Source organism: Notolabrus celidotus, chromosome 18, assembly GCF_009762535.1.
Source record: "Notolabrus celidotus isolate fNotCel1 chromosome 18, fNotCel1.pri, whole genome shotgun sequence".
Classification (NCBI taxonomy): Eukaryota; Metazoa; Chordata; class Actinopteri; order Labriformes; family Labridae; genus Notolabrus; species Notolabrus celidotus.
Genome location: NC_048289.1, coordinates 22,719,032 through 22,736,089, shown reverse-complemented (window position 1 = coordinate 22,736,089; position 17,058 = coordinate 22,719,032). Strand labels below are relative to the sequence as shown.

Genomic DNA, 17,058 nt, shown 5'->3' with positions numbered 1-17,058 from the left:
ATGCAGAAAACAATGCTTGTTGTTAGTTTAATGATGTTGTTTGTCTAGCTGAGTGTGCTTAGACTCTTAATACTCTTATCACCGTCTGCTGCACGTGTAACAAAGAATAACCAGGGGCGGTTCTAGACCAATTTTACTGGGGGGGCCAGGCTGGGGCCATGGGTGTTGTCAGAGGGACACATTCAAACCTGACAAAAGAGACTGAGAATGCTGAGGACTGGCTGAGAGCAAACTGGCAAAACATCAGTGCATCCCTATATACAAGACATATATACTGTGTACTATATCAAAATGCAGACTGACAGCAGCTGTCAGGGGGGTCCAGGTTCAGTTTTACAGTGGCACTGGCCCCTGTTGGCTCCTCCCCAGAACCGCCACTGAGAATAACAGCTGATCAGATGGTTGACCCACATTAGAAGTGTTTGATAATGTACAATGATGTAAACTATTGGATAAATAAGTCATGTGTTTCAGAATGAAGGCTTCAGAGTTTAAAAAAAGTTGTCAATATTGGCTGCTATATTGGTATCGATCGATATCAGTCTCAGAAATACATTGGTCAGATTTGACGTGTAACAAAAGTTAGCATAAGTATTTCCTCTGTGAGACTCTGTTTTTCACAGTGATGCCTTAATTAAACACTGCCAAATTCCACTCTCTTGTTAATGGTCAGTGAAGCACAGTTTCTACGGTGTCTTGGTTCATTTAACAGCAGTTGATCTCCCCTTCCCTTACTCTGCACCCTGCCATAGACAATCTGCTACAGGGATGCTGATCTGTTCCTGATCCTGACCTCCGACCTCCCAGAGAAAGAGACCTTTTCCTGTGGGAATTCATATTTTGTCCAATGAGGATGACATTAACACCCGGGACATCATTAGAGTGTATGCAAGCAACCACATGTTACAGGAAGAGACAAACAGGAAATGTTCATCTGAGCAGATTTATCCATGATACCAATAAAGCCTATGTTCACACAAATAATAAAACTGGCTTATCTGCAGCCAACATAGATAAGCAATCAAAATTATAGTATTTAATATGATTAATTCAAACGACAACACAACAGATAAAGGAGGGAAAACAAAAACCAGGAGGGGAGATAAGGACAGAAACTCCAGGCGCTTGTTCTATTAACCCACATTGACGCACCGGTTGGTGTGTATCACTGCAGGTTGTCAAACAGAGCGCCTTCAAATTAAAATCACACGATAAAAAACAACTTAGGTAAGATGAGGACTGTCTGATGTGCCACATCCAAGCCGAAGCTGAACGTGCACCTGAAATGCTCCGTTCAGCTGAAAAAATCAACCGTGCGTTGCTGTGCGTAACGGACAGGTAACGCGGTTGTATATGTGACTGAAAAATGACAGAGATTTTGACGTTCACCTCGCGCCACATCATGAGACGAGGCGCAAAAAGACAACACAATGACATAAAGAGATCTTCTGACTCACCTGAGTGGCTTCGACATTAAGTCCAGAGCGCAGATTGTGTTGGAAAAGGCGAGGCGATGCTTCAGTGTTGCCGCCTGTCACCGGGGAAGGAGGAGTTTGTGTTTACTCCAACATAACAGAGCTGGCTGTCAGCGAGCACACGGATCCTGTTGGTGTTGGGCGAAAAGAGGGAGCCACCTTCTGGACATGAGCTTTATTACAGCATGAGCGCCCCTTATTATGAGATGAGAGGACCTGAAGTGTTGCACTGCCTTTAATCATTTTTAATTGTAGGGACAGGGGGTTATATGGTGGCCCTGAAGGATAAAACAAGTTTACAAAAGATGTAACACTTTTACAAAGTTGGAGACAAATTTAGGCAAGGCAAGCCAAGTTTATTTATAAAGCACCATTCATACATTGAGCAATTCAAAGTGCTTTATAGAGTTAAAAACAAAAACCAGAACAGTAATAATCAACAAAAACATACAGCAAACACTTCAAACATTAACATTTTATATGGAGCCAGTTATGTTAAATTTACATTTTGGAAAACATTTTACATTTTATTAAACAAAATTACATCAGCAAAACATTTTTTACCAAGGCCAAAACAAATTTACATTTAAGAAAACAAATTTAAAAAAAGATGAAACACTTTTACCATTTCTGAAACAAATTAACATTTCAATTTTTACGGAAAGGGACGTACCAAATACTGGAAGTGATCTGGAAGTGATCGAGTGAGGGGTCATTTAGTTTGTTTCGATGGAGAGAAACCAAACGGAGATGGACATGGTTCACATATTAGGACATCCTTGGGTCTCAGAGTGAGGTGTCAGACCTCAGCTGAAAAAAGCATCATGTCTCCAGAAAAGCTCTGTCATATCTCCACAAAACCTTCATCATGTGTCAGAACTCAGATGAAACGGCCTCAGACCACATAGCCTCAGGCTATACGGAGTCAGGCTAAAAGGAGTCAGACTTAACAGTAAAATTGTCTCCAACTTTGTAAAAGTGTTTCATCTTCTGTAAATTTGTTTTCTTAAATGTAAATTTGTTTTGGCCTTGGGAAAAGTGTTGTGCTGATGTAATTTTGTTTTATAAAATGTAAAAAATGTTTTCCAAAATGTAAATGTGTCTCCAACTTTGTAAAAGTATTTCAACTGTTGTAAATTTGTTTTGTCCTTCAGGGCCACCGTAGGGTTATATGATGTTTACAACTTGACTAGTTGCTACAGTAAAAAACAACGATATCTTTTGGTGAGGTGCTTCTCAATAATAACATATTTCTATCACATTATAAGGCCCCCCTGATAGAAAAAATATTGAGATTGAAGTTTTAAGAGACTAAAGTCATTAATTCAGGATAAAATGCAATAACATTGGTCTCTTATTTGCCTGTATTTTATTTCGAAGAGCTAATATTAGGAATGTGGAGCATCTTGTGAAGTTATGATTATTGTTTTAGCATATGAACACCTCATTGTCATATGAATCAGTGTTTTAAATTGGTTGTGCAAGAAACTGAGCCTGTTATTAAGATGAGCAGGCAGCTTGGGCTTCCTCAGCTCACAAGGTGATCCATGTTCCTCAATTTAGTTCAGGCAGCTGGCTGTCCTTCTGTTAGCCACCTAAATGTTATTTTAGCCTGTATATAGATCAACTAAAGCCTGTCTTCATGACCTCTTTCCTGCTTCTTTCCAGTAACACTACAGCTTTATTCTTGTATATTTATAAGATCTTTATTTTAAATGTAACTCTATTCTCGAAATGAATAACTTTGATCTTGTACATTGAGAAGTTTATTGTTGCAAATTTACGAGTTATTTCTTGTGAATTTACAACTTTATTCTCGTACATTAATACCTTTAATTTTACATTTTTCTCTTCGACTTTTACGTAATATTATGACTTTATTCTTGTAAAAGTACAACTTTATTCTTGACATGTCAAATTTTTCAGTCCCTTGTTTTGGCTCTAATCCTCCGTTGTAAAGAAACACTGAAATAAAAGTTTATTCCTAACTTTATCATTTTTTTTTTTTTTATGTAACTAGCTATTCAAACTTAACTTTATTATTTTAACTTATCTAAAATTATAAACCGTTAAAATGTAATTATTTCAACCCCCAGCCCCTTTCTTATCTTCCTTTAATTAAAAATTGAAAAAATATGTTATCCATTCATTTTTCTCCTTAAAATTTGTGGTATTTTTTTACGTTTTCAAAACATATTTTATCCTTTTTTTGTTTTCCATTTTTATGTATTAATAGTCTTTTTATGTTTTTTTTTCTTTATAAAAAAAGAAACATTGGTATTTCAAACAGTAATGAAAATATCATTTTGACATCAAGAATAAAGTAAAGTAATACTGAAAATATCCCTGACCTCAGACAGTAGGCAAATAAAAAGTTATAAAAAACACGAGACATTAAAAAGATTAAGACTTAAACAATGATGCTGTTCTCTAGCTTCTTCTGCAGTCGCTTCCTTTTGTGTCTGTTAGTGGTGGTGTTGGTGTTAAGATGTAGCTCTTCCTTCACATTATGACCATGTCTTCTGTGAAATGATAACATCCCCCATCAACGTTTTCCTGCTTCATTGATGACGCAGAGCCCCACACCTCACTCTTCCAGTAACATTTTATAGAGCAGCTGGTCAATAAGTAATCTGCATTGTGTTTTATGACCACACAGTTTCAAGAACAAGACTTTGAATCAAAGCCTGTGAATGTTATTCCTTCAGAGTTGGCTTGTGTTTAGACACTGAAAACATACGTCAGATTGATCATAAGTGTCTTTTAATGCATATAAGTCCTGAAGCTGCTTTTTTCTGCAGAGCTCAATCATTTTTCTTGTCCAGAAAGTATCAATTGACCCCACTGCACATTCAAACCACAAAAATAACTCCATCATTCAGTCTGATGGCAGTTTATGTCATAGTTATCCTCTTGAAAGTGTTGGCAAAATCCTTGTCCTTTCCATGACAACCAGCCCTATTTTTTCCTTTCAAACCAAAGGTCAGAGTCATAATCAAGAGATTTTACAACCAGCAGTCCACATTTCACTCCACCCCGGGCAGGTCACCCAGACACAGATTCTCTGGAGGATCACAGGGACCCAGTCTGCCTCAGAGGACGCTGAGATTTATGTTCTACTAACACTACTGGAATACTTGCGATCATGCCGTCCCTTATGAAGATTCTTTTTTTCATCTCCAGTGCATCGTTAACTGCTTCAGCAGTTGTAATACTGTCGTACGCCATGACAGCAGAGTGGAGTACGACAAACCTTGAGTGCTCAATACCAGGAAGTGTCTCCTTCAACGGGACTGCTGTGGTCCGGCTGAAGCTTTTTCAGGGGGTTATAGTGAGAAACTTTTGCCCCTTGTTTGGCGGTACTGATCGTTTTGAAGGTAATGTTCGAACTATTTCAAAGGACACGTTCACCCAAGTTACTTTTTATTTTCTTGCTTGAAGTACTCAGTCATGCTGATACTGTAGATTTCACTTTACCGAGATTCCTGACTCCAAAAGACAGAGCTGAAAAAAATCTCTTTAGATAATTCAACTGTCTTCATAGGCTGCTAATGTTACTCTTGATCATCTTAAGTGCACACTTCAAACTGCTCTCACATGGGAAGATTTCCAATGGCGGAAGGTCCAAGGAACAGATATCTCAGGACATTAGAAAACACAAGGAACCTTACAGCAATACTCAATAAAACCACTAGTATACTACAGTTATAGTATAAATACTAAATCTCATAACAGCAGTCTTCTTATACTGAGTTTGTCTGTGTGTCTGTGTGTAGTGTTCCCTAAGTTGGTGGACACAGAAGGTCCCTCTGCAATCCTGCATGGTTTGGTTCTCGGCTTGTTGGCCGTGTGTCTTCTGTGTTCGGTCTGCAGCATCCTCATCTCTCTCTACAACAGTGTCAGTAACCCTTATGAGACCTACATGGGGCCTGTGGGCATCTATGTCTGCAGTTCACTCAGCGGTAAGTTATGATAACACTGTATCTATCAGACTGTATTCCATGTACTCATGACCTTATCTTTGATATATAATCAAAAAAAAGGATATGAAAATCTGGATGTCCATCGGGCTGTATTTCAAGTCAACACAAGTAGCAACAGTCAGACAATAGCAAACATTAGCATATTGCTTAATATTTCTATTTAATAATGTTACATAATGATATAAGGCAGGGTTTCCCAAACTTTTCAGCCCGTGAGCCCAAAATTTAGGTGTCAAAGTCTTGCGACCCCCACTGTCCCTCAAAGTGATTTAATGTGGCTTCATTTAGCTGCTCTGAAGAAAATTTGCCTACCTATATGAGCATGTGGCTGTGTTTCCTGTGCCGTTATGAATTAACCTACTGCAACTGATGCTTTTGATAATTAACTGTTCACTAACCCTAAACTTAGGAGTCGTCTGGAAAAAAGAAAGGCAGAAAACTCATTACATTTTCTATTTTCAAGGTTTTATTTCAAGTTTAGCTACAATTTTTCTGGATATTTTTTACTATAAATGGGTAAAATGTACCAACTTTTTTATTGCATTTTTTCAGTATTTCTTTGTTCAGCACAAGGTAACAAATGGGGAAAAACATCAAGTGAGGACATTGAGAAATGCTGTATGGGTGACACCATTGTCTTAATGGGAATAAAATATGTAAAGAATATAATATGTAAAGAATATATATGTAATGTATTAGTATTAATCTTATGTGCTTTAGCAACAACATGTCTTTGTTCATGCCAATAAAGCCAATTGAATTGAATTGAAAAAATATATAAGTAATACAAAACTAACAAAGAGAAGAGAAAAATAAATAAATACAAAAAAGTAAATAAAAATAAAATTATAATAAAGAAATAATAATAATTAACAGTACAAACAAAAAAGGGAGATAAACATAAGAAAACAAGGTAAATAAATAATAATAATAATAATAATAATAATAATAATGCTTTAATGCTTGATTTAACCATTATATTGCACGCCTATACTGTGAGCAGCACAGGTTTGATTCCTTTCCCACATGTCATTCCCACTCTCTCCCAGTTTCCTTCTTCTATCCACTGTCCCCTCCTCTCTGAATAAAGGTGTAAAAGCCCCCATAAATACAACTTTAGTATTAAAGTTAGCCCATGAGGAGTTAGCACATTAGCTTGCTCACTAGGTAAGCTAACATTGAAAGCCTGTTTTATATTTCTGTATCAAATCTATGCCATAGCATACACCAGAGGTTCGCATAGCCATGTGCCTACACAGAAGCCTACATACATATCATGTCATCCGCCTCCTCAAAAATGGAATTAGGCATAGAAACAATGCAGACTGTAAGCTCTGTGATTGGACTTCCTGCATTTGCAGCATTTCTGGTATCGCTGCATGTCCTCTGACTACACTGATTCAGAAGCCAACCCTCCATTTCCTCTGACGTCTTGTCTCTTTGCTATGATTGCTGTATGATCGACTGCTTCTCAACATTTATCGACTCCAGCTCTGACATATTTTGTCTAATGTTTGATTATCAGCTGTCTTATAGGTTTTTTCATCTTGCAGTATACATGAATCCATGAATTAACAGATATTTGTTAATGAGTTGACAAGCCACTATTACTGTGCTGCTGTCCCCCCCACATCTGCAGGTTTTAGTGAAAGCTGTGCTGCTAATATGTAAGTTTACTTTTGGCAACAATGTAAAGGACAAAGGGGGAACTTGAAGTTCTCAGCTTCTCCTTCTCATGACAAGCTCTAACTTTGGAGACAAAAAGGCAAAGACAGGGCACCGGTTTGCCCAGTTTAGTGACATGGCAGGGGATATTCATAATCCATATTCTAATTCCGTTAGCGAGACAAGATAGGACTAAGATGTTGGTGGTGCTTAATCAGACATTCAAAATCCATGAGATTTTCCCTCACTGTGTGTTTAATCTGTCAAAATACAAGCAATGCATTCCTGTAACAGAACTAAGAGTAGAGAAACAGTTACTTTGTCACTTATCTCCAACAAGTGTGCCACACGTACAAATTCCCACCGCAACTTCTTGCTGTGACTTTCCCCTGCTCCTCTGTTGTCTGCATTTCAGAGCTTCACAGGTTGTGTGGGCTAACACAAGAAATGTACACTGATCCAAACACACATACACACATACAGGAATAACAGCCACCACACACAACTGTTAAGCATAATATTGCTGCAACCATTTCATTGGGATCAGTATTTTATATGATTAGTGTTCAGCCTTAAATTGATTAATGATTAATCAGAAACAGTGAATGGCTTTAGTTTCTGAAGTCTGTCCAGCACTTCTGTAACCACAGACACAGTTAGGGATCACGGTAAAAGTGCAGTACATTTACTTAAACATTACTTACATTAGGCTGAAATGTCTTGTGGGTTTTTTTTGACAAAAACTTCCAAAGCGATAAGGGTCCAAATAGACTGAAAACTTTCAGACATTTTCCAATTAAATCTAAAACAGCTGCCAAAATTAACACAGTTTAGCTCTGCTGATTGGACAGGTGCCCCATGTACAGGGACAACAGTCCCAGACACATCAGTCCCAAGCTTGACTCCAGCCCCCCACTGTTCATTGCACATCCACCCCAATCTTTAGTGGGTGCTGTGAAATAATCATGCTCCATTCTTATATTTTAGACTTTTCTTTTTCTCTTAAACTTTCTATTAGACTTAGACAACACAACACAAAACGAAGTAGCCATTAGACTTGATCTCATGCACAAATATTTCGTAAAAAAAATAATAAATAAATAAAAGGTGTCTAAGCTTGAAATAGAAAAAATAAAAAAAATAAAAAAATAAAAATGAACAATAAAATACATACAAAATAAATAGATCAAAATATAATATATTAAAAACTTAATTAATAAATACAATTATTTAAAATAATAATAATTAGAATAATCAAAAAGTAATAGGAATAGATATAATACACTTTAAAGATAAATAGCCAAATAAATAAATAAATACAATTAAATGATAATGTATATCACAAATTAGTCCATCAGAAAGTCAACTGAAAAGAGATGAAATAAAAAAATAAAAAAATTCCCTAGCTTGAAAAAAATGAAATTAAAAATGAAAAATAAACAAGAAAATCTGTACAAAATAAATGAATCAAAATAAAATGAATAAAGAACATAATTAAATAAATAACAGTTATTTAAAATAATAATAATAAAGTAATAATCAGTAGAATAATCAAAAAGTAACAGGAATAGATACAATACACTTAAAAGAAAACTGGATAAATAAATAAATAATGAAATGAATAGATAAAGGAATAAATAAATAAATAAATAAATAAATAAATAAATAAATAAATAAATAAATAAATAAATAAATAAATAGATTAATAGATTAATAGATCGAATAGATTAAATGATAATGTATATCACAATTTAGTCCATCAGAAAGTCAACTGAAAAGAGATGAAGCAACAGGTGCCTGGCTCATCTGGAATACATCGGTTTTTAACCATAATCTTTCAGTGATACCCGCTTGATACTCAGGGTTTTCCTTAACCAGGAGGCTGAGATGACCTTCTTCCTGAACCAAAAGCAGGACCCTCAGCAGTGCTGCATGGCCACTATACTCCTCACCCCCTGGCAATATTCCCAATAGGAAGTAGGAGAGTTTAAAGCGTAGTTCTATACCCAAACAGTTTTAAAAAGAATAGTTGAATACCTTTCCAATATGTTACTAGTTTTGGACAGACCCAAAATATATGTCCGATCAGGCCACAGCCCCTCCAGCACTTATCTGATGATCTACAAAATGTGGATGTCATCAGAGGAGTATCAAAGAAATCTCATCCTAATTTTCCAGTCAAATGTTCTCCAGATTGTTTTAGACTGTTCTAATCCTTCCCCTCTTTCCTCCGCAGCATGTCTGGCTTTACTGGTCCTCATCCTCTATGTGGTGAATGTTCTTGTGACCACCATGCCAGAGAATCTGGTGCAGCTCTTTGCTGAAGGTATTCCAGCAGAATTGAGGAACAAGACGGCAGAGATGCACGTAGGATACTACATGCTCATCCCTTACATCGTGCTCTCTATCGGCGCCATCGTTTTGATCTACTCGTACGCCCATGCTGCCTACACACACAGGAGGGAGCAGCAGAGGCCTACTGAGGACGCACCCAAGGAGATCATGATGTATTAGTGGACTGGACTTGGGATGAAGGGACTTTGGAATCTCTTTCTTGAGTAATTTACTGTGATAGAGAATGACTGACGGAAATTGAAAGATGTATAGCTTTTGAAGATTCAATACAGGACATACCTTTATATTTACAACAGCTTTTCACTCTGAGCAGCACTTTTAGTCCTTTTAGATCTGGTTTAATATGAAGTTGTCACATGTTAAACTATAAGTTAAAACAATACGTTTGTAAGTACATTAATCAGAAACCCTCTATTTATTTTGTGTGAAGATAATTTACTAGCTGGATCAGGGTGAGGAAAAATTATCATTTTTAAAAAGATGTCATTTAAATATGTCTTTTAATCATTAATACATCAAAAGTGTCTTTTTAATCAACGGCTAATGTAAATAAACATTTGAGATATGAAAAGCTGGATCTTAAAATAAATGACACCTTACCTTTTTCTGTATTTCTGTCATTTTTGAGTTTCAGAAGAAGACAAAATGAAAGGTATGAAGGAAAACAGACACAATACTCATTTACAAAAGGTCAAATTCATATTCACAAAAGATGTTCAGGCTGTGTTGAAATTAAAGTGAAAGAGGTGAAGGAAAACTGGGTGAGGCACAGTGGGATGATTGGTCTCTTCTGCCCTCTATCTCTGAGATGACCGAACAGCCTTTTCACGCCAAATTGAAGTTTACATCAAACGCAGAAATAGAAAACAATCAGCTTATTTTCTGACTCGTTCCTCAGTCATGACTGGCAGTTTTTGTTGTTGGTCCATTTTATATTTTGGGATCTGGAATTGCTCCGGCTGAAAACTCCTGATCAAGGTTTAGGCGGAAAACTCCAGTGAGTTATAACCCTGCTAAAAGTCAAACAATGAACTAACACACACTGTTGGAAACAATTGGCAACCTGCCCCACTGGATTTTCATATTCCACTGGATTTAAATTCATTCATATTGTGTGCTATTTGTGAAGTGTCTTGGAGTTCTGTGAAAAGCGCTATATAAATAAAATGTATTATTGTTATTATTATTATAGTATGAGGCTTTTTTTAACTATTGATATTATAATTTTCATATTTATAATTTCTGGGTCCTGTTTTTAATGTACATTTTTGATTTATTAGGATAAAATATATAATATAATATAATCTTGATAAGGGGGAACTAAGAGCTCAATGAATGTTATAGCTGTGAGGGACCTGGAGAAGAGTTTTATCACATATTACAAGAAGAAGAAGAAGAAGAAGAAGAAGAAGAAGAAGAAGAAGAAGAAGAAGAAGAAGAAGAAGAAACATACTTTATTAATCCCCGGGGGGGGATTACATTTTTCCACTCGTGTTCTATTTTTTGGTCATGCTACATGCACAGTTTTGTGTATATACATACAATTTTATGCACAAACATGCAGTGGACATGCACTTAGGGAGATATGTCAGAGTGAGGATACTGCCATTAACCAGTGCACTGGTGCCTTGCTCAAGGGCACCTCTGCAGTGCCCGGGCAAGTGAATCAGCACCTGTCCAGCCACCAATCCACTTGCCAAGCTTCGTCAATGCTGGGACTCGAACCGGCGACTCTCCAGTTGCCAAGCCAAGCCCCTATGGACTGAGCTACTTACTGCCGCCCTTACAAGTAATAGACAAAACAGAAAGCAGAGAATTATCAATTATCAGCAACAATGTTGGTACATTGAGTACCTGAGGTTCCCATAGGTCTTGGAAAATTGTGTCCTTGGTGGACACTTCTTCCCCCAAAAAAGTTTGACCACCTTAGAGACACTTTGACCAAAACGCCAAACGCCACACGCCTGAGAAAAATGTATCAGTCCATATGATTTGAAGCCACTGGAAGCCTTGGAGGACTTTTATGACAGTTGGGCACTCAGGGGACATTTTTGTACACCATCAAATTCCACTGCCTATGTTAAACTTAGGGACCATTTTTCCTCAGTGGGGGCTTTTTATCCATTGGAATAACACTTGTCTGCTAAAATAGTTCACTGCCATTGTACTCTCTAGGGACACTTTCGTCCTTTTAGAATGCTTTTGTTCTCCCAAGATTTTACAGTTACCGTGTGCCTTATACTAATGTCCCTGGTTAATGCTTTTTGCACCAAACATTTTTCAACCATCGGGTGCCCAGGGGACACTTTAGCCAAAATATGTCACAGTCACTATGCACTTTCAGGAAACTGTTATTCTTGGTGGAAGCTTTTTTTCTCTTTAAGAAAATTCAGCCACTGGGCATCTGCACAACACTTTTGTCCACCTAGACTTGAAACTGTGAGACACTCCTCCACCAAAAATGTCATTGCCGCTGTGCTATCCTGGGACACTTGTTTCCTTGGTGAACCTAAGAGACACTTCAGTCTAGCTACACGTTTGTCCAACAATACTTTACCAACAACAGAAGGACTCAAAGCTATCTTATGTTCATCAAAAATCACACTGCCACTATTCTCTTTTTGGAGACTCATGTCCTTGGCTTTTTGTCCCCAAATAATTTTACAGCCATTGGGCATCCTGGGGACACTTTAATCCTTATGAAATTTTGCAGACACTGAGAGCCATAGGGACACTTTTGTTCCCTCTATCATTTTACAGCTGTTGGATGCCATTTGGACACTTTTATGCTCATGAAATTTGGCTGAAACTAGAAGCCTTGGGGACACTTTGTCTGCCAAAAACTTCCCACTCAGTGGGCAGCCTTTTGTTTTTTAAGGTATATTTTGGGCATTTTCTATTTTGTTGGATAGGACAGCTGAAGAGAGACAGGAAATGTGGGGAGTAGTGAGTGGAGGAAGACATGCAGCAAATGGTCGGGGCTGGGAGTCAAACCAACGTCCATCACGATGAGGATCCTAGCCTCTGCATATGGGGCGCGCTAAAACCATTGGCTAGGGCAATGGCGCCCCTCATTGGGCATCTTTCGAACACTTTTGTAGTCCAGATATCCAGGTTTCAATGCTCTCAACACACTTGTATGTAGTTCAACTATTGTGCAATACTTTTGGCAAACTATTTTAACTGCTGCTAGCCAGCTGTCCGTTTCAACCATTAAACCATGACTTCTAGCTTACTGTTTAGCCTTTCTGCTCTCAATCACCAAGACATTTCTGAGCGCTTCAGCTAACTTGAGGTGATATTTTCTGACCAAATCAAATAATTTCAAATGAAGTCATCCAATCTAAAGTCATTTAAAGTGGTGTTCCCTGACCCATGGCCAATGCAAAAGTTCCTCCTTGGTGAATAACACACACATTAGTGAACTTATCATCAATTCATTGCTCATGGTAGGGATGGTGCTGCAGTTGGGCTTTTTAAGTCCAATGATGCATTGTATCTTAACAGTATCCACTTCCATGTGGGATCATCTCGGAGAAGCTTTGATGAGTGATAAACATTTATTACAGCCTGTTGATTCAAAGGATTAGAAAAACAAGCAAAGCTGACATATATAGTAATTGAATCATAGCTTGTTTATCCTGTAGAAGCTGAGATAGATCTCGAAGAGACAGTCAACATCTATTGTCTCCCGGATCTTCAGACGCTCTCACAGCTGTGATTCACATGACTGTGTTGACATGAGAGCCGGGGTGAAGTGTCCTGTTACCGTTTCCCGTGTCCCATCACTCAGGGCCTGAAGTCTGTTTGGACATGCCCTTTGCAGCACCTCTCAGCCTCGCAACGCCTTCTACCTGCCTTCAAAAGAACCACTCTACCTTCAAGTCTCACACTTCAAGGGACCTGTAGAAGGACGCAGCAATCTGCTCGGTTGGGGTCCGTGTGAATCTGTATTAAATTTCTCAGGATGCATGCTTTCTGCGATGAATCAAAAGCATCCAAGACCTGGCAGAAATCCCATTAGCAGAGTGGAAAGCTAACTATATCTCACAGAAGTGAAAAAGAATCAAACTGGACTCTTCTGTCTCCCTTGTCATCAAGCTTCTCCAGCCAAAACACTCATGTTACATCCTGATGTCTCCATGCAGATGTGACTGCAACACAGTGTGAAGCCAAGCACGGTGTTCTCTCAAGGGGAGGCCATGTTAAAGCTTGTTTTAGTGCAAAAGCACCTGCTGTGACATTGAAAATCTCTTTGCAGCACAGCACAGATCAGTCATTAGAGACCACCTCACTATTTGTATTAACCCTCTGAACTTTGTCACTGATTCTGACCTCAGACTGTCCTCTAAACTGGAAGACATTCAAGTGAGAATTACTGGAACTTTTTCAACTTTTAGAATTAAAGTTCCTAATCAGTTAAAAAATATCATCCACACATATCTTGAGCAATCCCATTTGAATCATTATAAGAAGTTAAAGCTCCCTACAGCTAGGCTGAAGAGCATTTTGAATCGATTTAGTATTTCACAATTATGTTTAACAGCCACCAGAGGAGATATTTGACTATTACAATCACCTTCTGTGTTCACTGAGGTGTGGAGAAGCTGAATTACCATTGAGAGACCCTTCTCACCGTTTGCTGTGCAAACATTGATTGAATAAAATCAGAGATGGCCACTAATCTCTTCCTCTCTGCATACTCTCTGTCATTTGGCTCTAGAGATTGGATAAACCCCAGGATTATGCAGAAGCCCTGAGCCCTGACCACTCACTCTGTGTGATAGGATTAAAGACGAAACTTTTGTACCTGTGAAACCTTATCCTCAGAGGTCCCGCATTACAGAGGCTTGTGAAACAGACACCTCCAGCTGCAGGGCAGGGGTGGAGGGGAGGGGGGCACACATTCAGCCCAGTAGAGTCCATACCAGTGGGGTATAGCAGGCCAGGGGGGGAAGGGGTCTGGTGTTCTGCCACCTATGAGAGTTAATGTCTTGTTGACAACTGAGAGCTTCTGGTTGGTGGATATAGGTAGTTGTAGGAGTGTCCAAACATTTTGATGAAATCTTCCACACATCTCAATAAACAGATACATCAAATCTTATATTTTAAAAAAGAGTACAAAGAAAGGCACAGAGGCAATAAAATCAATGACAGAATTCTTCAGAGAACATACCCGAGTTTCTTAATCTTTACACTCCAATCATGCCCCAAAGCCTTTTTATTTGATGTCCTTCTCACTGCTGAGTGACTCCTAGTTCTGTGGCTACAAGAAAGGTGCGTGTGTATCTCAGGGTGTGCCCCAGTTATATTTTCCCATGATGTAATGAACAGTTATGACACTGTTATTGACCCTTCCTTGACAACATGGCATAGCAACAGCTGAGATACAGGGCACTGCAATTTTACACATTATGCTTACTCCTGTATACTGTCCGTTTTCTGCTATCATTAAAGTTGTACTTCATTCTAGTCTATAGACTTTAGATTTTCTACTTGTGCTAGTGTTTTACAGTTTACCTCCCTATACTATATATTGGTTTTAGTGCATTATGATTTTTGAAACCAGTCACGCTGAATTGTCTTTTTAAGGAGACAGGAGATGTAATGAAAAAAATGTAAATGATAATTTTTTCATAATGCCCTCAAAGGTTTTACTCCTTCTACTCCTTTTATATCATCCCTCTATGATCAGTATTTTATTTTATGTTATAATATGATACAGTACAATATAAAAACAACACGACAAGAAATGAAACGATACAATACGATACGATTCGATACGATACAATACAATACACTACAATACGGTATGGTACGATACGATATAACATGATACGATACAATACAATACAATACAATAAGGTACGGTACGGTACGATATGATATAACATGATACGATACAATACAATACAATACGATACAGTACGATACGATATAACATGATACAATACGATACAATACAATACAATACGGTACGATACGATATAACATGATACGATACAATACAATACAATACGGTATGGTACGATACGATATAACATGATACGATACAATACAATACAATACAATAAGGTACGGTACGGTACGATATGATATAACATGATACAATACGATACAATACAATACAATACAGTACGATACGATATAACATGATACAATACGATACAATACAATACAATACGGTACGATACGATATAACATGATACGATACAATACAATACAATACGGTATGGTACGATACGATATAACATGATACGATACGATACAATACAATACAATACAATACAATAAGGCACGGTACGGTACGATATGATATAACATGATACGATACAATACAACACAATACAATACAATACGGTACGATACGAAATAACATGATACAATACAATACAATACAATACAATACGGTATGGTATGATACGATATAACATGATACGATACGATACAAGATTACAATACGATACAATACGACATGACACACATATGATACAATTCAATATGATACGATATAACATGATACGATACGATACAAGATTACAATACGATACAATACGACATGACACACATATGATACAATTCAATATGATACGATATAACATGAGACGATAAGATATAACATGATACAATTCGATACCATACAGCATGATGCAATACGATACGATACAATACAATACGATACGGCACGGTACGGTACGGTACGATATGCTATAACATGATACAATACGATATTTGAATAAAATACGACACGATACGACACAATATGATACAATTCAATATGATACAATACGATATAACATGATACAGTACGATATGATATAACATGATACAGTACGATATGATATAACATGATACAATTAGTTACGATATAATATAATATGATACAATTCGATACGATACAACATGATTCAATATGATATGATACAACACAATACGACACAATATGATACCATACCATACTACACAACACAAAATGACAATACGATCAGGCACGATAGTTGTGATATGACTTGACACTACACAGTAGGATAAGATACGTACCGTGTCTAACCCTACTGTGTAGTGTTGTGTGTAGTGTTAGGTCATATAATATAGTATCATATAGTATCATGTTGTGTCGTGTTGTAGAGTATCGTATAGTATCGTACCAATACTATACAACATGACACGTTATAACATGACAAGATACAACAAGACAAGATACAACAAGAAACGATACAACATGACACGATGCAACACAACACCATACAACACGAGACATCACACTAAGATTCCATTCGATATGAAACGATACAATACGATACAATACAATACAATATGATACAATCCAATATGATACGATGTTATGTGAGTCAATTTGGTAGTATATGACTTGGTACAATAAGCTTGCTTATGCCCTTTAGCTCCTTATGCCATTATTCCCCCATATAGAAACTTGTCCTGGACACGTTTGTTACATATATTCAGCACACAAATTATATTATGTTATGTCTTTATCCAGTCAATGTGAAAGGCATCCCTGTAATTGACTGCATGTTGCACTATACTTTGTCTGGTAGCCTTGAAGAAAATAATTTATC

At 37.3% G+C, this 17,058-nt stretch overlaps 2 protein-coding genes across 5 annotated transcripts in view; one reads left to right on the top strand and one right to left on the bottom strand.

The window, feature by feature from the left end:
- Positions 1 to 1,558, bottom strand: part of ptprea (protein tyrosine phosphatase receptor type Ea) — a 95,132-nt gene extending 93,574 nt beyond the window's left edge. For all 4 annotated transcript variants that reach the window (XM_034708014.1, XM_034708016.1, XM_034708017.1 and 1 more), the window contains exon 1: positions 1,458 to 1,558. The gene's annotated coding sequence lies outside the window, so the exon portion shown is untranslated. The remainder of the gene's footprint in view (positions 1 to 1,457) is intronic.
- Positions 1,559 to 3,825: 2,267 nt separating this feature from the next.
- Positions 3,826 to 10,626, top strand: LOC117830251 (clarin-3). Its single transcript, XM_034708288.1, has 3 exons — positions 3,826 to 4,852; positions 5,252 to 5,437; positions 9,360 to 10,626. Exons 1-3 carry the CDS (start codon positions 4,621 to 4,623, stop codon positions 9,635 to 9,637), a joined length of 696 nt encoding a protein of 231 aa, XP_034564179.1. The 5' UTR covers positions 3,826 to 4,620; the 3' UTR covers positions 9,638 to 10,626.
- The last annotated feature ends 6,432 nt before the right edge of the window (positions 10,627 to 17,058 follow it).